The 27,086-nt window shown below is 39.8% G+C and overlaps 1 protein-coding gene across 3 annotated transcripts in view; it reads left to right on the forward strand.

Moving 5' to 3' along the window:
* The window catches only part of schip1 (schwannomin interacting protein 1), a 232,371-nt gene that overhangs the window by 172,179 nt on the left and 33,106 nt on the right, over window positions 1–27,086 (forward strand). The window contains exons 1-2 of one of the 3 annotated variants that reach the window (XM_041994403.1): window positions 17,310–17,817; window positions 20,337–21,116. In XM_041994403.1, the coding sequence (XP_041850337.1) occupies window positions 17,809–17,817; window positions 20,337–21,116 (789 nt within the window). In that variant the 5' untranslated portion in view covers window positions 17,310–17,808. Of the gene's footprint in view, window positions 1–17,309; window positions 17,818–18,663; window positions 18,788–20,336; window positions 21,117–27,086 lie in introns of those variants that run through there. The other 2 variants (XM_041994402.1, XM_041994401.1) reach the window with 2 other exon arrangements.

Consider the following 27,086-nt stretch of genomic DNA (forward strand, 5'->3'; position numbering starts at 1 on the left):
ATGACACACATCATTTGTGTTGCTTGGGTTTTTTTGTTTTCTTCTCATATTTTATCTGTGGCATAAGAAAGCAGAAGCATGTCTAAGAATCAAAGAGACTCAAACCAACTAAAATGTTTTTATGTCTGCATCAACTAAGATTTGAAAATGTGTTGACAAACATTTCACTTTTGTCCTGTTCAGTGCCTGCAGCCAGCTGTTTGCGATGCAGTCTAGATCTTTAGTTTCATTATGCAGCAGTTAAATGAGATCTAAACTGAAGCGGTTACTAGAGAATGCAGGTACAGATGCAGGTGTAGGCTGGTCCATTCAGTTCTGTCTGCTTGTGATCAGATAACCTGTGGCAAGGTCTTAGTCTGCTTTGAAACAACACTGCCTGACATGTGATGTCTGTTGAACAGTGCAGAAAGAGGTAAGTTGAAACCCTGCCAACTTTTTCACCTCTCACAGCAGACTATTTAATGTTTAAAGTTGGTCTGAATGCCAGATTGGTGTTTTCAGGAAGTTACAGAAATTGTGAGACATGATTGTGAAACAGCACTTGATGTTAAGACATGTGGAGAGGACGTTTCCAAGGAAGTTTGAAAATCCAGCAAACATGCCTTTCCTTCCATCTTAATGCATCAAGGAAATGTTACATTTATGTAATGGAATATCCACTTTCAGAATAATTTGTGTTTCTTAACTATCAGTAGTAATAGACATATCAAACTGGTAGATATTCATCAATTTTAACAGTTACTGCAGTCATATGTACAGTTGAGTTCCTAAAGCCCATTTGTGTGCAATCAGAAGTTATTGAACATCTAACTACTTATCTGGGGCCTTTTTTCAAAAAGAAGGTTCAACTAACTCTCAGTCTAAAACTAAACTCTGGGTTAACTTACTCTGTGCTGAGCAACTCTGAGTTTATGGTGTCAGAACAGTTGATGTGATTTGGTTCAATTAACTTTGAGTATCTTTACCCAGAGTTGGGAACCACAACAAAAAGCCATCAGCTTGTTATTTTACCCGATTGCAGCGAGAGTTTCTTATTTAAGCATACAGGCAATACCAAGAGGTATTTCATAAGGAAGATTAACATCACTGTGGTTGCTAAGGAGTAAGAAGAATCATGGAGAAAAACTGCTGCCTGAGTCAATGGGGAAGTTTGAATCCACTGGTCGGCTAACAGAATATTTAAAGCCATTAAAACCGTAACATGTGGGTTTAAATATTGACAGATAAAACAAAATCTTAGTTTAATGTAGGTTCAATCCCACTCAGGAAAAACACACATGAAGGAAACTAAAGATGAAGCATAAAGACATCTTTTAGAAAGGTAACGTACTGTACTAGACCATGATTGTACATTTTACACTCACTGATATACAAAATCAATATTGATTGGTTATTTCTACATCTAGTGATTTAAACCCCATATATATATATATAGATAGATAGATAGATAGATAGATAGATAGATAGATAGATAGATAGATAGATAGATAGATAGATAGATAGATAGATAGATAGATAGATAGATAGATAGATAGATAGATAGATAGATAGATAGATAGATAGAAAGATAAAGATATATATACACATATATATTCATTCATTCTCTGCACCACTTTATCCATTAAGGGTCGCGGGGAAACTTGAGTCTATGCCAGCATTTTAGCAGGTGAGAGGCAAGGTATACCCTGGACAGGTCACCAGTCCATCGCAGGGCCAACACAGTACGAGACAAACAACCATTCACACTCACTCCTAAGGAGAATTTAGAGTGATCAATTAGCCTAACATGCATGTCTTGTTAGGCTAACAGTGGGAGGAAGCTGGTGTACTCGAAGAGAACCCAGAGTGACTGGGTTTCTTTATGGTAAACTTACCAGCAATTTGGTTTACTTCACAGAGTCAGTTACTAGGGTAAAAGACTTAGGGTAAGACTTATCTTGGCTCCTGGCACACCCAGAGTTTCCGTCAACTTCAGGTTAACATCCTGAGAGTTTCTGGAACAGGCTCCTGGGTATGTTGGACCAGTTTTGAAAGCTGCAATATTGTGAAACTTCAGTTGGACTCAAGCATTTACATTTTTAAAATCTGATTTTGACAGACTAACACAATTATTTGTATTTTTTCTTTTCTTCCTTTCTTTCTGTAAAGTTTCTTTTTATCATGGGAGTAAGTATTACACAAAACTTTTTGTCGACGCTTTCTATGACTTTTTTGTTCACATATTTTTTAACATGTCACACATTCACAATTATATCCTTCACTTCATCCAGCACTGCAATCATTCTGGCAATAACATTCCTGCTCATAGTGCCTTTGTTCCATCTACAGTTCCCTCGTAGACCCATCTCTGTGCTCTTGTATCTGTTGTTTGCATTGAGCAGGAAACAGGATGGTGATGACAGAGACACTGCTGCAGACCAAATGAGTCTGTCTAACCATGATCATATCTGAGGAAGTGGTGAACTTGTAGTCAGCATGTGACATAAGGACTGGCTTGAGCTGCCAGGCGAAACCAGTCAAGTGCAAAACTAATCTACCAGTGCATTTGTCTGAGAGCAGCAGAGACAGACAGAGGTGGTATAATTGTGCTCAGGATTGCCACAGCGTTTTGTGTATCATGGTTATAGAGGCCAGATTTCACAGGCCATTTCTACAGTGTTGAGCTGCTCTCTAAGCTGTTTCAAATTGCACAGACATGCTGATAATTGCATAAAAAATAAGTCCTGCGTAGGTAGAGAATTGTGTTTGTGTGTATGCAGGATTTAAAGCCCGTCTCTGTTTTATGAGCAATAAGCTGTAGTTTGTGATCCTCTGTGGATGCATAGATAATGCATGTCTTAGTCAGCAGACCAGTAGGTGTTTATTATTAAGCTCTGATCAGGGTAATTGACTGAAAAGAGGTGAGACAGAAGAATAGAGGTGAAAGATAAAGCTATATTGCAAAGTGTTAATCTAACACATCAAATCTATATCTAATTCGAATGTGTTTACATTTTCACACTGTCTGTAGGATGAAAATGTATTCCCTAAGTCAATAAAAGTTATAACTCTATTATATCTGTGTATTGCATTAGCATCTATTCTGTCATTTTGCCCTTCTGACCAAAGCATCCAGGTAGTTAAAATTTTTATGAGTTGGATCAGTTTAATAATGCCACCATAGCAAGGCTCATCAATCATCTCTTTATACGCAGCTCTATAATGCTGATATGAATGCAGACTCAATGCAAATAGAGCTATCTTATTTTTTTCTCATTTTTGTTCATTTCTTTGTGTACAGCCTAACGTTCTACTTGATTCCTTCTTATTGCTTTTCTACTTTCCTTCAGCAACTGTTTTTCTTCCACTAATGTTTGACTTCTGCCTGTCTCTTACATTTTCTTCTTCTATCCTGGCATTTTCATCTAAGTCTTGCGCTACAACTTGCTGACATATTCCCCCTTTAATTCTAATGCATCTGACAAGGCTTCCTGTGTAGAATTTTTCACAAGCTTTTCTAAAAGCAAATTACAGTATGCACATGCACACACATACACACACACGCAGTAACACTGGTGCTGCAGTCTCAGTTTTTAGTACTATGACAGTTCTGTCATTCCCATCTAGATGTTGGTTTAGATGAGCTGAACAAGATGGCAGAGCATACTACATCTCTCTGGTTCTCATTGCTGTTGGTTTGAGTCCCTGTGTGAATGCATGTAACAGTATGTGTGCATGCATATTCCATGTGTTGCGGGGACATATATTTGTTTATGCAGACTCGGCTCCTATAAAGAGGCAAAATACGTCTCAGCATAACTAATTGCTGAATTGTAGTGCAAAGACTTACGGTTAGGTCATTTTAGGCTTTTATTTCATTTAATATATATGGTAGGGCTATTTAAGTGGCGATAAGTGGGTAGTGGTAAAATAAACCTTAATATGATTTTTTGTCATGGTATCATTATTCGAGATGATGGGAATGTGTGTGTTTGTGTTTCGTACAGTCTTTATCAGGTCCTACCCTGAAAATACTGTCATTGGTGTGTAAGAGTGAGCCAGTTGCTGCTTGTTGGCTATGACCATGTAAAAACCAAATCATCTCCAACTTTTATTAATCTTGAGAAGATGAGAATGAAGTTGTTGTCTGTGCTTCAATTAAAATTCTATAGTCTGTGGATGTTCAGCTTCCTCAGTGCTGGATCCAGGCCTGCTGCCATTGTCAGCTGCATCTTCTGCGGAGGGACTTCAGGCTGTCAGATATGCTACATTTGACTTAAATTAAAGTTGAAATGTACAACTCCTGAAAATCTATTGAGTGTGACACTAAAAGAGTAGAATCTGACTACACATCGAACAGACAATATAACTTGGATCCAGTGAAATGGGTTGTAGTTCCTTTTATCTAAGTAAACACAGACTTATATGTGCTAATGTTGCATTCCTGTTTTTGTGGGGGTACTTTAACTATAAGAAACATAATGTGTTTGACTCTGTGTTTTTCTGAGGTTAGATATGTTGTCATGACTAACTGTTCCTTCACAATACAAATGCTACTGACGTTTGACTGGATTTAGTTTGAAAAATTGTATCCAAAATAGCGACCGCTTGCCATTATCCCTAAACGTGCAGCAGAGGATAAGACAGTCCGGCTGTCTTTTTATATAATGTTGTCTTTGTGACCTCAGATAATGGCACTGACTAATCTAATGTAAACTGATGTTCTGTAGTACAGATATAATTAGGTTGGTAACCTTAAAAAATACAGACTTTGATTAGCAGCTCTAAATACAGAATCACTATACATTTTAACAACTGCAACATCTAACACCTCAGCGCTTATAAGAAAGCACCATTTTGTGCAATTGCTTTAAACTGGAAGGAAACTCATGGACCCAAGTTTAGACAATTGATTAGGGAGATGTCTAGTAGTCTGGCACCACAAAAAACTAACATATTGTAAATAGGAAAGTTTGTGTTAGATGTGGATGCCCTGCTTTCATTTTATAATAATAATAATAATAATGGATTAGATTTATATAGCGCTTTTCAAGGTACCCAAAGCATTTTATATTGTATCCATTATTCATTCACTCCACATTCACACACTAATGGCAGAAGCTGCCATGCAACTCTTGATTTGCAGGAGGATCACTTTATTATTATTATTATTATTATTATTATTATTATTATTATTTAATTTACTTACGAGCATGTTATTAGGGGTCCAGAATGTTTTGTTATTAAAATATTTATTCAACACTTATCTTTTCTGTGTTGTGGAACATTGAGGAAGTTATTAGTAAACTATTATATTCTGTCACATCCCCATCCTACTTTACTTTAGTAAGTGTAATTGCATGTATGTACGTACAGGAGCACTTCCTCTAAAGCTGATGGCTTACAAAGCCAACAAAAGCAGCAACAATTTACATCAAACTGAGGTCAGCAGTTCATGCTCTAGTCGCATTTTTATCTTTTTAAAATCTACTACCACAATTTTTAATTGCATTGAATTAGAAACATTTAACTTTTTTAAATGCAGCAATTGATAAAAAAAAAAAAAAAAAAAAAAGCATGCTGACCATTTGTATTTTCCTTCTGTTTTCACTTGTTTGTACATGTGTGTTGTGTCTTGTGGGTCCTTTTCATCTCTCAGCCCCATTTCCGTTCATGTTGGACTCAATTAAAGCTGACATTTTTCACCTGACTTCCTGTCCCAAGAGAGTGTCTTTAAGACAAACAACTAAGTCACATAACTATGTGTGAGCATGTGTTTAAAAGCAATATATTTTAACTCAATTGTGTACATGAAGGCCGTTTTCTCCACACTTGTGTGTCCCCTTTATCCTACGCAGCATACAGCAGGCCTCATCCATTCCTAATTAGTGTGTGATCGATAGCTAGTTGTTGTGATGCGGTGCATGGGGAGCCATGTCAGAAGAGGGAACAGTGACATTTCAGCAGACGGGGATTACTTGACCTTATTGTTGTGATTAGAATTCAGTCCCAGCTCCCCCCAGAGATGACCTCACCTTGTTCTCACTGCACCGGGATGCTGGAGGTTGTTCAAAACTCATTCTTCTCCTCTACTGTCCCCCCACACCCACCCCCACCCCATGTCCTGCCCTCTGCTGTTCACCAGCATATTTCTTTGCTAATGTTTTTTATTTCCCACTCTTGCTAAACTGTCATCTCAAGATTGTGTATTACAAGATTTGTAACTTCTATTCCACAATTCTAGTGGTTTGGGGTGTGTGCTCATGTTGAAGTGCTTAAATGTGTGTACACATACAATATAAAAAGGGTCTAATACTTTTGGAGGTGGGTGCACATCAAGTATTTTCTTAATGTGTCACCTTTGGAGACTCTTAACAGACTTTTGATAACCACAGTCACATTTTGAATAAAAAACAACCAGGTTATTATATAATTTCTTCATTCCAAAGGCAGCTGGTTTGCTTTCTGATGCGTAGGTCATCATTACACCTCAACAAACAAGTGGTTCATCACATACACAGAAGACAGCGCTTTAAGTGCAGACTCTCCTTGGTTGTTGTAAACTTGAGAGCTCCTATTAGCTCAAGTGTGGTGTCATTCAAAAGCTAAGCATTAAGACTCCATATTGATTACTGTGGTGTGAGTCAAGCTTCGTGAAATAGGAATAATCACAAAGAATAGTCCACCTTCAGATAATAATGTCCAACTTAAAAATAATTTCAAAGGATAAAGAAAGAACGAGATCATTTGAAGTTTCTATGGTTATTGTACTTCACATTTTACTGGATTAGATTGTCTGAACATTGTAACAATACAAGTTTTTTCTCATGGATCAAGGAATGCATCATAAAGATGCATCATACATCAGTAAGTTACCTTAATTGCATAATTTCCTGTTTCATTGTTACTGGTATTGACTGATCTGAAGATGCTACAGATGATTTTGTAATAACAATACAATGAAATATTGCACTAACGCTAAGCCAACTAACAACTTAAGATCCTATGTTCACCCTTTGATTTTTATTTTTGTAAGGTCTATAGCGGAAAAATGACAGCTCAAGGTTTTGTCACTATCACTGCAGAATCATGAGGTGACTGGCATTCATATCTTGGTTACAGCCTAGAGTGGTACAATAACTGTGGGGTCGTATAATGGAGCACTGGCAGCAGGTGAACGTGGAGAATTGTGGATTTAGCAGCAGTGTTTTGGTACTGCTGGAGGGGAAGGAGTCAGCTGGTGGTGGTAGAAATGCAAACCTGACACACCTGTTTGAAGTTGGCTGAGCTTATCAGAGTTTTTCCAGCTCAGAGAACAAAGCCAGCCTGTCAATAAGGAGAGGAGAGGAGAGGAGAGGAGAGGAGAGGAGAGGAGAGGAGAGGAGAGGAGAGGAGATCATTAATTACAACATGCACACATATTGGATTTGGGGAAGGGACAATGGCATAATGGTTACAGTAGTGAGAGAGGAGGACAGCTGTGGAGCAATGGCAGTAAAAATGGAGATGGAGTGGTGGAGTGTTGGATAGCACCAGGGGAGCATTTCGGGTGTAAGAATTCCTCTGTAGCCTCCTGCTGCTGTCAGCTAAGTGATAACATGCATGAGCAAACCTTGGGTGAAAGACGATGGGAAGATGAGGAGAGAGAGAGGATGGGGAAAGCAGGACAAAATTGACAGATTCAAAGGAGCAAAGTGGTCTGAAAGCCTCCCACATCCTCCCTCCCTCTCTGCCAATCCCCTTCTCCTTGCATGGGGGCCTGCTAAGGACGTTAGTGTCCATTAAAATTGCAGCATGTTTACATAAAACGAACACAGGCTTGTGCTGGCTTTACCTCCTACCTTCTCTCATCCTCCTACATAACAAGCAGACAAATATAGCTTTCATTTCTTTACAGATTCTTTCAAGAGTAGATTGACATGCAGTTTAAAACCTTTATTTTTAACTTAAGTAACATTATATAGACCCTTCCAGCGACTTTCTTTTTTCAATTAGAACAGCCATAAGTGCTGTAAATGATTCACACATCTCTATGACTTTCTAGCACAAAGTTGCAAAGTCATGTCATGCATACAGAAAAACACACATGCATACACACTGTTCACTTATCAGCTGTTATTTCAATGTGCTTTCCTGTTGTTTAGCTATTAAATGATTCAACACACTTGACTGCAAGGTCCATTTGCTGTCTGATTCCTTTTGTGAGGGTGGTTTTCTCAATATTCTGCTGATAATGCCTGCCTCTCTGTTTGCCAGGGAGCTGTGTGCTTGATGCCCTGATGCCTATTTACCCTCCCAGCCTCTTCAGTCTCCTCTCTGATTGCGCATAGAGCATCAGTGATAGTACGGAGTGCCTGGAGGAGACAGATGAAGACAGATGGTGAATGTAAAATTCAAAAGAGTAGAAGGAGAAAGGAACGGGCCATGGGAGATGAAAAAAGAAACACGAGTGTTTCATTGAAAGGCCCTTATAAATGAGGAATGTGACAAATGAAAAGGAGAACATGAGTAGTTATAAAAGGGGTTCTCATCATGATAGAAGTGGTAAGGCTCCCTCCTGGTGTAGTCTGTGCCAAAATGGCTAAAATTGTGCTTTCGGGCAGTGCCTCTAACAGGGTGTCTGCTAAAGTGGCTGGTTGCCATCATGACACTCTCTTTGGTTCAGGTTGGATTGCCCTCCGCACATTACAAATTTTATCAGGAGAAAATGTTCAGAACTCCAGTGTATGCTTTTCTGCAGGTGCATCGCATTATTTTACTATTATTATTATTTAACAAAAGCATCTTTCAGCATCTTTATTTTCACAAATACTAATTTAATACTAACTTTATGGAAATGAGATCTGTGATCACCCACTTTGCCAGTCCGCCAGCTGTTTTACACACAGAAGCTGAAATGCAATAACTACCAAAGTTAGTGAGTTTAATGTTTACTCCAGTCTCCTCAGAATATCTGTATTAACAAATGACTTTTAATGTCAGACACAAAAACACCATTTCATACAAGGTCTGACAAGCTCTTCACAGATTCTTCCATTATCCATTCACTGTGGTGGTGGATTAGTTCTAATCAACACTGCAGTAATATATAATCCCTTTGAAAAAGAGGATCATTGTGATTTAAATTGTTATAATCTCATCTCGTGTCTTTTGTTGTCCTCTCAATTACTTCATCATCAAGATAATCTTATAATGTGGCTTCTGTCCACACAGAAATGGAGTGTGAATGTGTGGCAATGAAATTACCATTTAGGTTTTCATCCTTATACGACAATAAAAGAGCTCATGGGCACTGCTTCCAAAGACTGAGTAAATCCTACAAGAATGATTCACTGTAGAATGTTAAAAATAGAAAATAATTCATGTCTACGAAAGAGGGAAACTGACCATGTAGTTACTGCTTTTTGAACATGTCTTTCCTTCAAACTGGAAAAGTAAATGGTCCAAATAATGGACTATACAATAACTAGAGTAACATTATGTTGTTTGTGTGTTTTAAATTTTATCTTAAACAGTTGTTCATTTCGTTTTTATTTTTAAGATTTTGTTTTAGCTCATTTTTTTCTATTCATTTTGCAAAAGATCCATTAATGGACTTATTATAATATCATGGTTCATAAAACATTAATCTCACCGCAAGATGTACTGCACTATTCGGGGAGTGACTATTAAAATGACCTAAAAGTTTTACCCCTATACCAATATTAAAAAAAATAAATTAACAGCCATTGGGGGAATTTCAATACTCTGTAATGCTGCATTTGATGAAAAAAAGCATAAAAGGGAAAATGAGCTTGTGCACATTATTAGATGACAGGTTTTTTTTTTTTTTTTTTTTCATTTGCATGTTTTCGGAACAAAGAAAATAACTGGATAGACACTCAAAGAAAAGAAGGAAGGAAAAAAATCATTAAAATCCTTACAGCTTAAGAAAAATGATTTGATAGTAATTACTTCATAGAAATATTCATTTTGAACAACTTGCAGTGGAAAATGTTAATTATTATTTGAAAAAATAGAAAGAATATCACACCACAAGAAACCTGCCAAAAAATAACAAACAACCTATACTCACTGCAAAAAGATGACCAGGGAAAAGAGGTGTTAATAAGAGGGGTAACAAAAAGGCCAAAACATCTGTAAAGCTCCACAGCAATTGGAGTCTGTCTTTAGGACTCTGAAGAACCAGCATTTATAAAAGCTCCTGGAGGTCTCCTCATGTCACCAGCGTCTTGAAAATCAAATAGCACATAGACACACCATGGAGATGACTTCAAACTGCTAGCTTGGAACTGGTATGGAGTTATCAGTGACATTACATGTTCAAGAAAGAAGCAGTTGTTTTGACCTTAGCAGACTTTTTGAAAATAAGAAAAGCAACTAAAGCCTGAACATAACTCTGGATTTTACCAAATGGCTTAGAATAACAGTGTTCTTTGTGATCATGGTGTTGCCAAGTATTTCAGCCTCAGGAGTCAACAACCTCAGGTAACTAAATACCAAGGTTCCCACTAGAGTGAAGACACAATCATGCTGATGCTGCTCGGTCTTTCTTCCTTGCCATCTCTAAAATAATGAGTTATGAGGCCATGTCTTACTGTGGTGCAGCAGTAATTCACACCTGACAGTTCAGAAGAGATCAATAGTTGATCTAGGTAGTGTGCCACCACCTGCAGGGTCTATAAGGGTTCATAGGCACACATTCTGCCAAGAGGCACACATACGTTTTATACTTCTGTTACTGTTATGATCTGTGCACCATCAACTCAGCTTTAAGAGGGAGCTGCCACTCCATTCCTGTCACAGCTGATCAGTTTTCAGCTGGTGATTGACCTTAGCAACACTCAGGTAGCCTGGCTGACAACATGACCGCCTCTGAAGTCAAACTATGAATATTATAGGTGTGTGCAGATGCTTGTCTAGAGATATGCGTTGTTTTCCACTAAGAAATAGTGCACATAATAAAGATGTGTGAATGTGTAAAACATTTCCTAAAAAAGTACAGAAAAGTTTTATACTGTCATATCACCAAACAACAAGTTTCTTTTTCTTTTCGGTCTCAGTCCTTCCTGGTTTAAATTGATCCTTAAATCAACTGCTGCTACTGCTCTTCTCTCTTCTTCCCCAATCTCGGGATGTTTAGTTGTTTATGAGAGGAGGTGGAGAACAGCAGGTGCAAGGCCTGCACAAAACACCACAGAAATGATCCAATTTGGTGTGGGCAGTAAATTGTTTGGACATCTGCGCACTGCATGGCGTGGAGATGAGCACGGGGCAGGGCGGATGCATATCTCCTGCCTGTGCGGCTGACAGGGCACAGAAACAGCCGTGGATGGTTGCCAGACAGAGAGACTAAAGAGTGTGTCCTAATGTGCTCTGGAGGCTCATCTCTATGTCTGACTACTGAATTTTCATGAAAGGTTGGGCTACACTTCAGAAGGACAGGAAAGGTGGTTAATACAGTGTAGGGAAATGTAAAGCAGACTGGGAGTAGTATGACCATCACATTTGAACTTCCTTGTGATTCATCCTGTAACAGCACACGGTCTTGCACATGAATCTTTCCTGAGCCCCACAGGACTCCTCACCAGGCTGAGCTAATTGAACAGATTACAAACCTTTCCTTCTTCCCCTTAATTAGTGTGTCCGGGATTTAATGGGTCTGGAGCAAGTCTCGGTCTTCTACTTTTGCAGGCGATTAAGATCTTAAACCACAATAGTGACTGTGGTCATAACTTCATTAATGACTTGGCTGACTTTTTCTAACTCTGCTGGTGCCAGGCCCTGCGGGGAAGTTGGGTCTGAAATAAGCTTCCCTACAGTGACAAGATCTCTGACATTTTTCTTAAAGCTTTTTCAGCTCCTCCCAGAAAAGGCCTGTGCTTTTATGTTTTATGCAATGTAGGGTTTAGATGAATCCACAGCATACTGGTTTTGAAAAATCATGCATGTCGCCATGAACACCCCTCACATCTCATAAGATTCCTGTCACTTTTACAAGCATGGGTCTGATTTCTGTTGACTGTTAACGTTAAAACCTCTTCAGTGCTGTAAATATCTCCTCTTCCCTCTCAGTTATTACTTCTCCTTCATCATATTTATAAATGTTTATTTTCCCTCCCCTACTTTCTTTATGGTTATGGCCATATGTACGTCCGCTGCTCTTTTTTGTAATTGCTAGTTTGAATTTAAAGCTTTGTGATGACTACTAAGCTGTGAGGAAACAGTCTATTGCTGAGTGATCAATTTAGTCTCCATAAACCAAGCTAGATTAAATAAATTTGTAGGTCTGAGTGTGTTCTCATTGGGCGACAAGCTGCATACACTCTTGCACACACTATACGGCAAACTGGAACCTGATGTGCTTCCTATTTCAATGGATTTAATAGCAATGAGTACTTGTACATATATTAGACAAGATGTTGTTCAAACAATTCATTTTATACTTTGTTTGCAAGTGAAATTGTTGGTTGGATACACAGTATGGAAAGGAAAACCAATGTATTACAGCCAGGTATTGGCAGTACAGTTAGATACAGACATTGTTGTTCGACAGATTGTGTAAATTTAGTCACAAAAGCAAGACACTAAGGTGCATGGTGGGGTGGCGTAGCACATGAACACACCCAAATGTACAAACATGCATTTAGTGTCCTGGGAATAGTGGGCATGATGCCCTTTGTTCCACCAGTCTTCTCTCTCCCAGTGATCTAAATGGAGTAAATCATCATTGTGTTTAAGATTGATGGCCATTCCTAATGGTTTGGCCACCCATTCTATTTAGGACTGCAGGTCAGTCAGCCAGTTAAAGATCCCACCTCTATTGTTGCCATCTGACATCTCCATTCATCTTCACACAGTCTGTATCCTTCTGTTATTGTCTCCAAGCATAGACAGCTTTCTAGGGAAAACGTTCTTATCCGCAGAGGATTGACATTATGATGGCAGATCAGATCTTTTACCATTTGCTTTAAATACATGGGGGCTTCAGCTCTCTGAGTACAAAGCTGGTGATTCACTGCAACACTAGATTTTCATATGACTTCTGCATTAATATGATAATATACCTTGATTCCTCTGATATGTTATTCAGTGGATTTGCAAGAAAAAAATACATGATTTTTGTCAGGTTATTATATGCATTATACAGTGTTGAATTGTGAAGTAGTAGATTTAAGTATGTGGCCCATTCATATTTGATGCAGGATACATTTGCCAGTAAGCATTTGTCAACATTTCTGAATTAAAAATATGGACAAATCTTCACTTAATTAAAACAAAACACACCAGCTGGTGTTTTTAATATATTTTTGTTTAAATTAATTGAGCTTTAAAACTTGTAGTGTGGGCTGTAAATAACAGAAAAAAAAGAAGAAAATTAAAATTAGCATGTTCTAGGATTTCCAATATTTCCTGTAGCTGCCTACAAAGACATTGGAAACAATTCTTCCTTACAAAATCAGGTCTGTTCTGGCTTATTGTCCACTTCAAGGCATGCACTCAACTCATCACTGTATAAATGGCTTTGTTAGAAGCATATTATTGGAGAAAGCACTTCCCTCATGTTATCTTCAAAATCAACAGTCTAAACCTGCAAAACACAAGCAGTCCAGGTTGAGCACAGTTCTTATCACTGTATGACATATCTGTAGTCACCATAGCTCAGACAAGTGTGGGGTGGCACATTAGCTACACTATAACCAGTTTCAGTAAAAAGTCCACTGTATATATTAAACATAACTGATAAGCAAGCTTCTGGATTACTATACAAGCCTGAATATTAAACACTGGCAAACAAATGTTGAGTGAGATTTGTGGTACACTGTGGCCAAATTAAGTCTATAAATTGGGTTGTGGAGCATGTTCAGCCCTCCGATACTCAGGAGATCCATACAGTATATGTAAGACAGTTACTGCCTGGAAAATTAGCTATTATCTTTTTATCAAATGTTTTTATACACATCACTGAATTAGAGAGAGGATAATATATTTTACTCTCATATGCTGGACTTACTGTTATTAGTCAAGACTCTTGTTTATATTATGTAATAGATAAAAGAGATAAAAAAAAAAAGTAGTTCAAGTTATAAGGTTTGTAGTGCCGTATTAAGACTTCTTTCACAATAGACAGGATTAGATCTACATTATCTAAAAAAGACATGACATGGTGAGAAAACTGGGATGTTGAGTCTCTTGTCTGGTCTCCTTTGGCCCTGTGTCTTTCATAACAAGGCAGGACATTTCTCCTCCACAGGTCTGCCCTTGTACCACAGTCATGTCTGTGACGCTTCATTTTCGGTCGTGTAGTTCAGCCCATCTTATTTCAAGGTGAACTCAGTCCCTTAGTCCCTGAAAGGAGAGAGTGAGCAAAGAAAGCGAGAGGGAGATTCTCCAAGGTCACTTTTGGTGTCTCTCCTGTGGAGCTGGTGAGTTCCTGACAAGCCAGAGACAGGTTCAATTTCTCACTGACTGTCAGGAGCAGCCTGTTTTTTAAACGCCAGTGAGACAGATATAAGCAGAGGAAGATGTTTCCTGACTTTTCAGTATTATCTGAGGGGCACTCTTTTCTCCAGCCTTATCTCTCTGTCAGTAATGGGCCTTCAGTGATTCCTGCCAGATATCTGCTGTGGATGGACTGTTAGGCAGGCAGATAGAGCAAAGCTTTCCAAGATACTGTAGATCTAGAATGGGTTGTTTTTCCACATGTCTCTGCCCCGCAGTGATTGGTAAATCCAGCTGAATGGCAGTTTGACAGATGCCGCTCGTCTTCTTCTTAGTGAAGAAGGACGAAAATGGAGTGATTGATATGAGGTACTGGAGGCATTGCATATTGAACTTTCTTTGACCACCTCTTCAATCAAAAAGTTCAGTAAAAAGTCAGCTCCTTCTTTCAGGTGTAATAAAGCTGCACCAGAGAGCTTTGAGGTGACAGATCATGGACATCTTTATCTGGTTCGCTTGACTCGAAGCATGTTGCTGCTTTTATTGTTTTGTAGAACAATCCACTGAGGGGAAGGGAGCCATGTCAGAACTCTTTTGAGTCTTCCGCTAAAGAGAAATGGACACTTCAAAGACAGCAAACTGTGTGCATGGCTGTATGAGTGCAGGAGTGACCTAAACAATATTAGCCTCCTGTTGACAAATTAATGATGAATTAATTGCCTGGTGAGCATCTGAACTTACACTCACTACATTATCTCTAAAAATCCCCAAAAGCAGATTATCGCAGTCGAAGGCATTAACTCTACAACTCCTTGCTTTACTTGACTATGACAGATTGATGTTTGGAGGACTGGGGAGGAGTGGAAGAGCAGTTGAAAACAGCGATGAGGAATAGAGTGGTAGCAACAGGCAGGACTCCCACCCGCTGTCCCCCTCTTTGGGGTCTCAACTAGTGCTGCAGTGAATGGAGATGCTTAGCCGGAGGCCTTTGAAGTACTTCTCTGTTAATACATGGGTGAATTATTTTGTGCTGCTATTATACATCCAACACTCCATATATGAAGACAGCTACTATCTTTCAAACAACTACAAATTTAGGCAGTGCCCAGTCGGTGGGGCAGAGTGGAGAAAGTTCTGAGCCACTGCGAGAGCCTCTGGAATATTACTTCAACACAACAAAGTGCTTTTGTCATTTTAAATGTTTGGCTTGCCACTCAAGAAGATCCCGTTCTTAATCAAAACACTTGTTAAACAAATGCTTTGGACAACGCTGAAGTTTGGTTTAGACCTGACATTTAACTTGATCTCCATTTTGGAGAATGCAAATAAGCAGATGCTGCAAGAAGAAACTGGATGTAACATGAAGAGATCCTGTCATGTTCATATTCACTCCTCTTCAGCTCTTGCAGCTCTAGCTCTGTGTGTGTGTGTGTGTGTGTGTGTGTGTGTGTGTGCTTGTGTCATCTCTTGTGTTTACTTATGTGATCTTATATTCAGCAAAAGCTGTTTCCATTACACCAAGCAAAATAAACACAACAACAGATTAATAAACACAGAAAACTGATTAACTTCTGATACAATCACATGAATAATGTGGTTGTTTTCTCAAACAATTGAATACAGTTAAACGTGAAATGGCTAACAAATTCTCATTGCCTTATCTTTGTTCTCTCCAAAAAGCAGCCACAAAATCCAAATGTTTTCAATTAACTTTTGGGACAAAAGAAAAACAGAGATAATCCTTAAGTATTTGGGAATTAGAACAATGCTTTTCTACTTAAGTCTAATATGATCAACAGATCATTAAAATATTTACAGATACATTTTGATGACTAATTTATCAAATAATAGCTTCATTCCTTGCCATAGCTGATTATTGTTCTGCAGTTGTGAAACTTATGGATATGTCACTAGCTTGTTTATATGTTTCATTAATATAGCCTTTACTACAGTCTGCTGTAGTAATCCACCCCCATACCCTCACAGATGCTGTTTTTTAACTTTGTGCTGATAATAAGTTGGATGGTTCAGTCTCCTCTTTAAACTGGAGGATGCAATAGGCTGTGTGATTTCACATAATATTAAGGCAAACCACAAGAGCTCTTGCCCTTTTTACCTGGTGGATTTTTAACTTGAATTTGTAGTAACACATTATGTTAACTGATGATAGTTTTCAGATAAGTTCTTTGGCTCACACAGTAATAGCTACAGCAAGAAAGTTAGTAAGTTATTATTTAAATTTGCTCCTCAATGTCTGAAGATCATACACTTTGTCATGTGTTCTCCCTTTGTGCTTTGCTATCGCATTCATAATTCTTATTTCTAAATTGTTAAACTATTTGCCCACAGTCTTTATGAATGTTGAATACCTCTTCATTTTACTTCTGCTAAACTTTGACTCTCCTAGACTTGGATATGCTGAATGTCAATTACTAGAAATCTTAAAACTAGAAATTATGTATGAGAATCAATCACAGTGCGATTTGTGAATGTTGTCGTTTCCATAAAAAAGAATGTATTGCTGGGCTGTTGCTTGTTTCACCACAACATATAGGCTATTAGCTGATAATTTAGTAAAATGAAAATCTGTAAATATGGTGGAATATCTGTTTTGTTTTTTGTTTTGTTTTGTTTTTTTGTTTTTTTGTTGTTTGTTTGTTTTGTTTTGTTTTTTGTGACTGAAACAGTACATTCAAAACGCTAAATGTGTGATTAATAGTTCACCCAAAAAGTTTCCGGTTTCGGTATCCCTGTCTCCCACTACGGCTTGCAAGGTCAGTGGGTGCAGAAGGCTGGGCTTTGGTTATGTTTTGTCGTCGTCACTCCTCGGAGCGGCAGCCTGCGACAGAAAACCAATTTATATAGAGAGAGCCGCCAAAATAGCAGGAGCCGTGCCAGCTGGGGAGCACATGCTTAGTTTTAAGTTTTGTTTGTAAAGGCAGCCTGCTTGTGTAAAATCCCTGAAACGTGCGCAAGCCCACAGTAGAGGGGGGGGGTCGCACTTTACTCAGAGGCTATTTATTTCCCAGCTGACGTGGGAGCGCAGGCTGAACTGTTTGCTGGGCATCGCTTCGTGTCTGTGTGCCGGGGAGAGGAGGACGGAGGCTGCGCTGACCTGATGGGATTTTAAGACATCCACGTTCAGCCTATTTCTACCAGGACTCATACACACTGGCTCTTGTTTGGACAGACAGAATATCACACACTCAGAGCGATGTCTGGTGTGAATTATCCACCGGCTCTCTGTAATTTCTCCGGCGAAGCTCGCCTCACCGCCGCCCGCCCTTAGAATAACGCTCGCGGGGAAACAACTCAGCACCATCACCGTTGTCTAACAGCTGGGATTTACACTTTACCATGTCTTGACGTGGAGAGGATTATACAAGGATGATGACAGTGAGTATTTGCCCGTTTAAACGACAGATATGTTGACTCAAGGGTACTTTTAGTTCCTCTGGGTTAAATTCATGCAGGCGGTGACTTTAATTTTGACCGATAATGGTGCATGGTCAGAGGGTGAGTTTCCCCACAGCTTTAGTGGGTGACATCCACTGTGTGATATTGGGCGTTTCTGGCACTGCTGTTGCCGGGGGGATATCAGGTTCCTCCTGGGACTTTTTGGGAACATTACATCATTTGAGTAGCCTCTGAATGACTGTGCAATTTGATAAAACACAATCAATCCCTTTATATTAAATGGTGGGTCATTTTCTCACAAATAAATTTTAATTAAAATAAACAATTAATCTGTCTGTTGACAGATGTAATCATGCAACTGTGTTAAAAAAAATGCCACTTATGCCACTTGGACAGGGCTCGATCCACGCACAGACTGGGCGTATGCGGTGATTCCCCTTATAAACTATCTAGAGGTGGACGGAGCTCTGAGCGGAGTATTCTTTGAATTATAATTGACCCCCTCTTAAATACCCGCCCGGCTGAGAGGGTGCATATCGGTGCAGCAGTCAATTTGCATGTAATTTGTTGTCCAAATCCAACCCATATAGTCTGCCTGTCGGTTAATCCCACAGCAGATCAGCTTTACCGCTCCAGCCTGGAGTCTTACGGCGCCTTCCACCTCTCTCTCTCTCTCTTTCTCTCTCTCTCTCACTCACTTTAAATGATTACATTATTTTAATCATGTGACCCTCGTGTATTGATGCGATAATACGGAGACCAAGAAGGTTGCGCAAAAAACGGTATCGTTGAGGAAGGGATAGGTGGCTGAGATTTGAAACGCGATCGCAGTTCCTGAATCCGTTTTTTACTGCAGTTAGAGGTTGACAAAGCCAACATGTCAGGCTGGTTCTCACACCATGGAGCCTGGTGACCGTATACTGTTCCAGGTGGCTTGATGAGCACCGCGGTAAGGTTGCCCCCCCCCCTTTGTAGTTGTTTCGTGAAATACGTAGTTGGTAGCTACGCTACATGCGTACGCTTGACCGCTTCTCATAACCCAGATGGGTTTTTTCTAATACATGAATAAATATTCCAAGTATCATAGGATGGTGTGTGTCTTGAACTTGGGTGTCCTTTTGCTTTTCATGTCAAGAACACTCAGAAACAGACATAGCCTATTACATATTATTACCAGACAAAACACAGTTACCACACTCTCTACTGGTCTGATATATTATTGTCTTTAAATAAAATATATATATATATATAAATATAAATTTTACTCCCCCTTTTGACATCTTGGAGGACCCAACATGTGCTTTTGTGTTTTCTCTAATTGGATATCTGTCAACCTGGTTTGAGCTGCTTCATGTAGGAAGGCAATTTCTTCAACACAGAGTAGCTTTACATTTTCACATCAGCACTTTTTAGAGCCTCCAAGATGCTGAGTCACATTGCGTATTTTCTGCACTTTCCTTTGAGGGAGCAACCAGTGTCCACACAGGTGCAAATTAGTAGCTCTAACTCCAGTAAGATTGTCATAATTAGAAAAACACTGGATATACTTTGATTTCTCTTTCCCTCCTTGGCCTCTTTGGCAAAATTGTAAGTCCCCTTGGTCTGCAAGCAATCAGCAATCTTCATAATTAAATAATTAATTTCCAGAGTGGCTCATGATGTGGTCACATAGGAATGTGCTGTTAATTTCTCGTTGCCCTGAGAGAAATTTGGGCGTGCCTTCTTTTCATTAAGTATTAAAAGTGTCCCGACTCTATATTAATGTGTTTCTGTGGAGAAAAAAAAGCTAATAACTCTACAAGAGAGGGCTCAGGTCAGGTGGAAATTTGTGGAAGGTTGTAAACAACAGGGATATTTTCATTAGCTGTACACTAATCAGTCAGGGGATTGTGGCTCTTGCAGGAGCATCACAGTGAAGGTAAGAGAGCAGTTCTGGATTCACCTGTTCATGTCAACAGTTTTGGTGATTTGTGTATTAACATGTCCCTGTTGCTCACTCTCAGCACTCATAACACCCGGTTTTGTCTCTGTGGTGTTGTGCAGATGTAGCAGTGGGTGGTGGGATATTACTCCGACACATCCAGCAACACAAACACCATCCTCGCTGTGTGTGTCAAATGTTGAACAAGAGGGGGAATGTAAAGGGAATGAAATTATCTGTTAGCATAATCTAGCATGGGGAGGTCCTGGGCCTCACAGTTGTAGAAAACATAACAGTAAAACATGACCAAAGGAGACAGTGACTGCAAAACTGCAGCAAAAAGGAAGTTCTTGCGGGTTAGGAAGTGCTTTGTGGTTGCCTGTCACAAACCACAATACTGTTGAAACTAACCCAAGCCTTCACACTTCCATAAAATTCTTCTGATTTTCTTTTTTCCTTCCCTCTCATTTCCTGGGCTCTGTCCATCCAGCGTCAGTTCTCTCTCATTCTATGCATAATCTTTTCTCTTTTCCTGTCTTTAACATCACTCTTTCTCTCTGTTCAAAATTTTTTCCAGGACTATCGAGAGGATGGCATGGACCTGGGGAGTGATGCATCCAGTCGCTCCAGCTCAGAGTCCAATTCCAACAAGGTTACACCTTGCTCTCCTTCTCTTGACCTGGCTACCTTAGAGGACTACAAATCTTCCCCCTCCCCAGATCTGGTCACTTTAGAGGACTACGAGGAGGATGAGGACTATCAAGAGTATAAAAAGAAGGTGATAGAGGAGTGGGAGAGTGAGTATGGAGAGGACTATATGTCTCCACAGCCCTCTGGTCAAGGAGAAAGCAGAGAGGGCATAGTGAGTGTTGAGGCCATTGGCAAAGGCAGGAAGACAGTAAACAGCCGCAGCCTCGCTGAAGAATTCCAGGATGTGAAGACGGTCCCGCCCCTGCCGGCCCCTGAAGGACACACTGCCACCTCGGTTGCAGCTGTCCCAGAGGAACTGAAACAGAATGGAAATCTGATTTTGCCCAGGAGCAACCAGCTTGACTCCCCCAGCACACCACAGAGGGGTACAGGGATTTCCAAACCCAGCCACCGCAGCTCCAGTCAAGGCAGGGGAAGGTGCAGCAGTGGAGGGGGTGGAGGAGGCAGAGGAGGAGGAGGAAGTGGGAGCACTGGGGGACTGGTGCGAGGGTACAGAGAGGAGGAGGGTGTAGAGGAGGATCCTCTGCCCACCATGGACTGGGCAGCCCTGGAGAGACACCTGGCTGGTCTGCAGTGCAGAGAACAGGAGAACCAAAACCTCAACCACAACCAGAACCACTGTATGGGCAAGACCAACTACACCTCAGTAAGTGTGCCTGTTGTTTCTGAAACTTTCTGTGGGTTCCTAAGATTTTGAGCTTTTCTGCTTGTGCATGTCAAAGGTCATCTACCTCATAAAGCACGGATGGGCGGCTTTTAATCCCCTCAGTTATCCATGACAGTTAGACTCTGGAAAAACGAGGTTAGGTTAGCTGGAGTAAAGAAGAGGGATTAGTCAGCTAATGTAGCGCTAAGCTATGCGACCCATCTATTTACATGACTGTCATGGAAGTCTACACAGCTGGAGGGAAGCGGAGGTGCTTTAAGGGAACGGCAAGGACACAGTTTCAACACATCTCAGTTATTTCAAATAGATGCCACCAGGAAGCAGAGTGATTCACAGACGTTTATAAGCTGAATAAAATCAAAACATGGATATGAAGCACCATTGTTATTACTGGGAGTCATCTCAGCACATAAATGAATATCTGAAAACTGTTGACAGTACGATATTGAAGTAAAATTAGTGTAACCTCATTTCTAGAGCTCTGCATGTTCTGGGTTGTGGCTGTTTGATGTTTCCACCAGAAGAGGTCAGTGTTGCATTGACTTTGTGTAGAAAACAGTTGTAGGCCTCTCATGCCTTACCAGCAGTAAGGTCTGCCCATTTTTTTACATGGCATCTTAAATCATTGTCTGAGTCACTTTTATGGGTTCTTGTTAGTCTGTGGGTCCAAAAGGGTGTAGCTTGAAAATATTCAGGGAGGAGCTGGAGAAAAGTGCTCACAGCAGCTGGAGTTTCTCTAAGTAGAACCAACTGAAGGCAAACGTGTGCTGGAAAAAAAAAAAGGCAGGATCGGTGATCTCCATTGATATGCAAGCACCAAGGCCTTTTCCTCAATGCACACACACAATGGCTGTGGCCAATGCTATTGTGAGTGTGTTGTGTGTGCGCGCTGTTTGTCTGTCCTGAAACCCCCCCTCCGTCTCCCTGAGGCACGTCAGGAATGCAGTAAGAGAAGTGGGGGATGAAAGGAAGGAAAGAGGGAGGAAAGGACAGGAAGAAGAGCCAGCAGTTCAGGGCTGCATTGCTCGTGTGTTTGTGTCAGTGTTCATTACCTGCCGTCTGTTTCAAGCAAAAAGATCATCTCCTGCTGTGTTTTAGACTGAGGAAAGTCTGCCCACTTGACCCCACTATTGTCCCTTAGGCAATTGGCTGTGATATAGTTGATCCAAATAGATGACAGTTTCTTGAACAAAAGCCACATGCAGTTAATATCTTCTGTATCCCCACATGCAAACAAATTCACACATATCCTTTTCACCATCTTGTGCTTTGCAGGACAATCTTCAGGTTTTCAGATACAGATAGAGTTGTTCTGAGCCACCACATCCAACTGTATCTTCAGGAAAACCCCAGTCTCAGAAAAACCTTTTGATGGTTTAGATAAGAAATTGGAATTAGCTATGTAATCCCACCTCAGCAGGGATCAGATATACTAGAAAAGACACAACACATAAGATTACATTCTGGACAGTTACACTGTCTTGGTACAACCTCTGAGCTTCCACATACTGCAAAAGAGGACAACAACTGTATTTACCTTCTAACCTGCTAACAAGAGGAGAAAAACATTTAAGTGGCAATTTAGGAGATATTGCCAGTTTCTTTCTATGTTGGCAGTTATCTGGTTGTCTTACAGCACTCTAGAGGTATCAGGATCTGATGCTTTTCAAATAATGTTAAAGATTTAGACATCCCCACTCAGGTGGGGAGCACAGCGAGACAGTGAGCGTACTGCCTTTCAGACAGGTGTGCCAGTCTGGGATGTCGCTGGGGTCTAATGAGACATGCTTCAGCTGAGCTTCAACAGCGTTTGTCCTTAAGAAAGGCAGGACTATAGCTTAAAGCTAATAATCTGCAGCTGATGTTAAATGGCTGCAGGAAGGTTTCGCTGCTCTTCAGTAACAGATTTCTCTCATAAATAAATGGAAAAAAATTCAGGGAATCAGAAAAATCAATGGTTCATCAGAAAAACTGTATCAGTAAGGGTGGTCTTTTACGATATCAGTTATCCCGTTAGTGCCTCCATGTTACACTGTTTGGTGGGTTAAAAGGTTAAATTACACAACAGTTTGCAGGTCTTTAAAAAGCTAAGACTTAGATTTAAAAAACTTGCAGGCTGCAATGTACTTTGTGCCAAGCTTCAGTTATCCTGCATGTTGTTTCTCTGCCTGTCAGTTCTGTGTAAAGGAGGCAGTCATTTGCAGGTGTGTTTAATTAGGGTGCGGTTTCTAGTTGCTGTGAATTCAGTTTTTGCCTGCAGGCAGTGCATGTGGAGGCATGGCGACCTGTTCATAATGTGTTTCAAATAAACTCCATAGGCACGTGGCAGAAAAGGGTCCACTGAGACCTCAAGTACACTAGAGGTAACACAACCTATAACCCTCCATTTGGTTCCACTCCTGAGGTGAACAATAATATTATTCCTCCTATCCAGTCTTCAAGTTAAAAAAACTGAAATGGGGTTAGGAGATATATGAATGACTTTCAATACTCAGAAATGTACTTATTGTGTATTGAATCTATGCCTGCAGGCTGCTTCTTTTTCAGTCTCACAGCTTACACATCCAGTCTTAGACGCTGATTTAAAAAAAAAACACCCCATGGGCAAAGTGTGGTTGAAAAGATAGTGTCTCTGCTGAGACCTGCAGTACCACTCTTGGTTAAAAAGTGCAGAAAAGAGCTCTATCTCCGACATTCATCTACTAAACTTGCCTGAGCGTTTACTTCACACATTGATGCACAGTCACGCTTACAGCTCCGAGCAAATTTGTCAACAACTGTCAGTCAAAATGGGACTGCAAGATGTGACGCTTCAGCTTTAACATCGCATTAAGCACATGCAAAGATCACGTTGCAGGATGTTTAATGCCAATTAAGGAAAATTATCTTAAACAGTTTGGATACTTTTTTGTTTGCTTGTTTTTTTTTTTTTTAATCATTTGTTAAAGTCACAACATATATAATGGATCACTGGATCACTATTTGTGATTATAAATTGCAAAACATTTGCCCTGTAAAAATCATTAAATTTGTTTAAGGGGCATATTTGTCCTTTTTTTTATCTGTCAGTGGAAGTGGCCACTACTTTCTGCAAGTAGGAAAGTTTTGCTCCCCATATAAAAAGTAAAAAAAAAAATAAAAAAAAAGTGTGGCCTTAGAGAAATATTCAAGGGTTGTGGAAAATAAAAAAACAGATGAGAAAAAAAAGCAAAAGGAGGTTTCTCTATTCCACCCTTCACTAACAACCTAACTACTACTTTCATCCAGACCTTTAAACTGTGCCACATATGAAATTGCAGGGTTTCAAAGGTCTTGAGGACAGTTGAAAAGGTTCACACAGTCAGAGTGAAGAAAACAGATTGTGATTGAGAAAGACAAAGCATGAAGACTTGAAAACAGCAGCTGTGGAAGAGAGGTGAGCGGAGGAGCACGGGGTCAGAACTGTGGTTTGAATAAAGATGTTGGCAACCCAGCAGGGAATAAACATACTGCATCTATGTAAGTCAGGAGAGTCCGGAAGCTTCTGAGACTGGGGGCGTGGCTTCAGCCAGGTGTGGTGAGCTCCTGCTGAGGCTCTGGTGTCTGGAACAACCCTCTATGCAAAACTACTGCCCCTTGTGTGTATATGTGTGTGTGTATGTCCATGTATGTGTTGAAACATGCCCGGCCCTCCATGCACCACAGCTCACACACACTTTTCTTACACTAACTCCCTGCGCTGTTTCTGCCTCACAGTCTCCTGTTAGTCCACACACACTCATAATCACCTCACCAAGACAAATGAAAGGATATCTTTTTCTTCTGACACTCTGCCCGTGTTGGTAGAGCATATTTGCTTTTTTTTTCTTTTGTTTTCATCTCTTTATTTTTTATCTGTGGATACGTTTCAACTCATCTTAACCTTGGATTCCTCACAGAAAGTTGGGCATTTATCTCAGGTAAAGGAGAATATGACGAATTTATAAAAATGTGCTTTGGGTCTTGCTTCTCTGACCTTTTCAACATTGCATACAATGAAGATTAAACTCCAAAAAATATATGCTCATAGTAAGAAACGATGTCTGGCAAAAGGCTTTATATTTAATTATAGCTCAGGGCACTACATTCTTCTGCTGTGACATATCATCTTTTAAACTTGTGTGTAACTGAAAACATAGATATGCTTGAACAAAAAGTGAAGCCAGCTGTCCTCCTGTCTATGCATCTCAGTTTTCTCAGAACAAAGATCTGTCTGACCCTATGAGCAGGTTCGAGCTGGCAGGTTTCTGACCATATGTGGGTTGTTACTTGGATGCCCTCTTTTGTTCTTGGTTTAAAAAAAGAATACCATCAAATATGTTGTGCACATGTACGTAAGTCTGGTTTTCTAAAAGCTGGTCTTTGTGCTGTACAGCTGTTCCCTTTACCTCGAGGAGCATAGTGTTAGTGTGTTACACCAAGCTGAGCTCAAAGATGTAGCCACAGTAAATGTCAGCTGATTAAAAGCTTTTTGTTGCCTTTAGATAACTTTTGTCTGCTGTTAAAAACCTCTTCTGATGCACAACAAATATATTAATAACTTAGCTGGTAATATTAAGTTCTTCTTTGCACCTTCTGATGTCAGGATTCTTGTTGTGGAAGAAGAAAAAGAAAAGGCAGGAGGAAAACATTCAGTTACAACAAGCTGCCTTAAAAAGGTAAAATCATTCACAAGACTGAACAGCAGTGAGCATCAGTGAGCTCCCTGACCCTTTGCAATTCAACATGCCCAATAAGCCAAATGTGAAAAGCGACTGCTTGGTGTTCCAGGTTAGCTATTGAGGCGTATTTAGTTTTGAGGAGCTTAGTGGCTTCCAATCACTGAAATGTGGTTGATGATTTAACAGCATATTTGATCAACCATAACATGTTTTTTCTGCAGTGTATGCACCTGCACATCCACATCTGTTCTCATTCTCAGAGTGCCATTATGTAAATATATAGTGTCTCTAAGATAAACTCAAGGAGGTCTTTTATGTTTGTCTTATGGCACAGCAGCTGTAGCAGTCCAGTTCCTGGTTAGATCAGTGGCTCTATGATGTAGATATATGAATAAAAACTGTCAGGTTCATGAAGATTTAAATGCCTCAGGATGAGCATTTTGACCATTGCAAGGTATTAGATTCAGATTCCTTTACTGTCATTGCAAATGAATACAACGAAATTAGGTTAGCTTATAGCTGGCATCTATCCTACGCAATATAAATAAGGAGTAACACAAGAGTAATAGCTGAGAGATATTCCCTACTCCTCGTATACACTCAAACATGGGATGGGATGGGATAACTGAAATTGACACATTTAAAATTTAAAAAGCACTTTAAAATAACTGTTAAAATATTTTAAAAAAGAGAGAGTGAAATCAAGATGTTGCACATCATATATTGCACGTAATTCTTCAGCTAAGTAACAGGGGACAGTCTTCACATTGTTTTTGTGTTTGTGTGATGAAATTCAGTTCTATTATAGCTGTTGTGTAGAAACTGTTCAGCAATCTAGTGGTCCTGGGTTTAATGGTTCGATAACTTCCACCTGGTGGCAGGCGTTCAAACAAACTGTAAGCGGAGTGGAATGAGTCCTCTTAAAATCTTTCAAAAACTCTGCAGGTCTTTTTTTTTTTGTCTACTTCTGGTTTCAGAAATGACTAGAAATGGAAATCTTTAGGCACATCAGAATTTGATTCAGTTATGATTCAGGGGCCTGCAATGCAATTATAAAAAGGTTATTGATGCATCGTGATTCTTCTTTCTTTTTCTGTACAGGACTTCTTTTCATTTATCATCAGAGCAAGTAATTATTTTAAGCAAATCCAAAATTAATTTACTTCAAATATTTTTAATAAGATAAATGGAAGAGATATGGCCAGTTAACAGGAAGATTACATTTGCCAACATATTTCCTGGGACTGAAAAAGAACATAAAAATTAAATC

The sequence above is a fragment of the Melanotaenia boesemani genome, chromosome 9 (genome assembly GCF_017639745.1).
Source record: "Melanotaenia boesemani isolate fMelBoe1 chromosome 9, fMelBoe1.pri, whole genome shotgun sequence".
NCBI lineage: Eukaryota > Metazoa > Chordata > Actinopteri > Atheriniformes > Melanotaeniidae > Melanotaenia > Melanotaenia boesemani.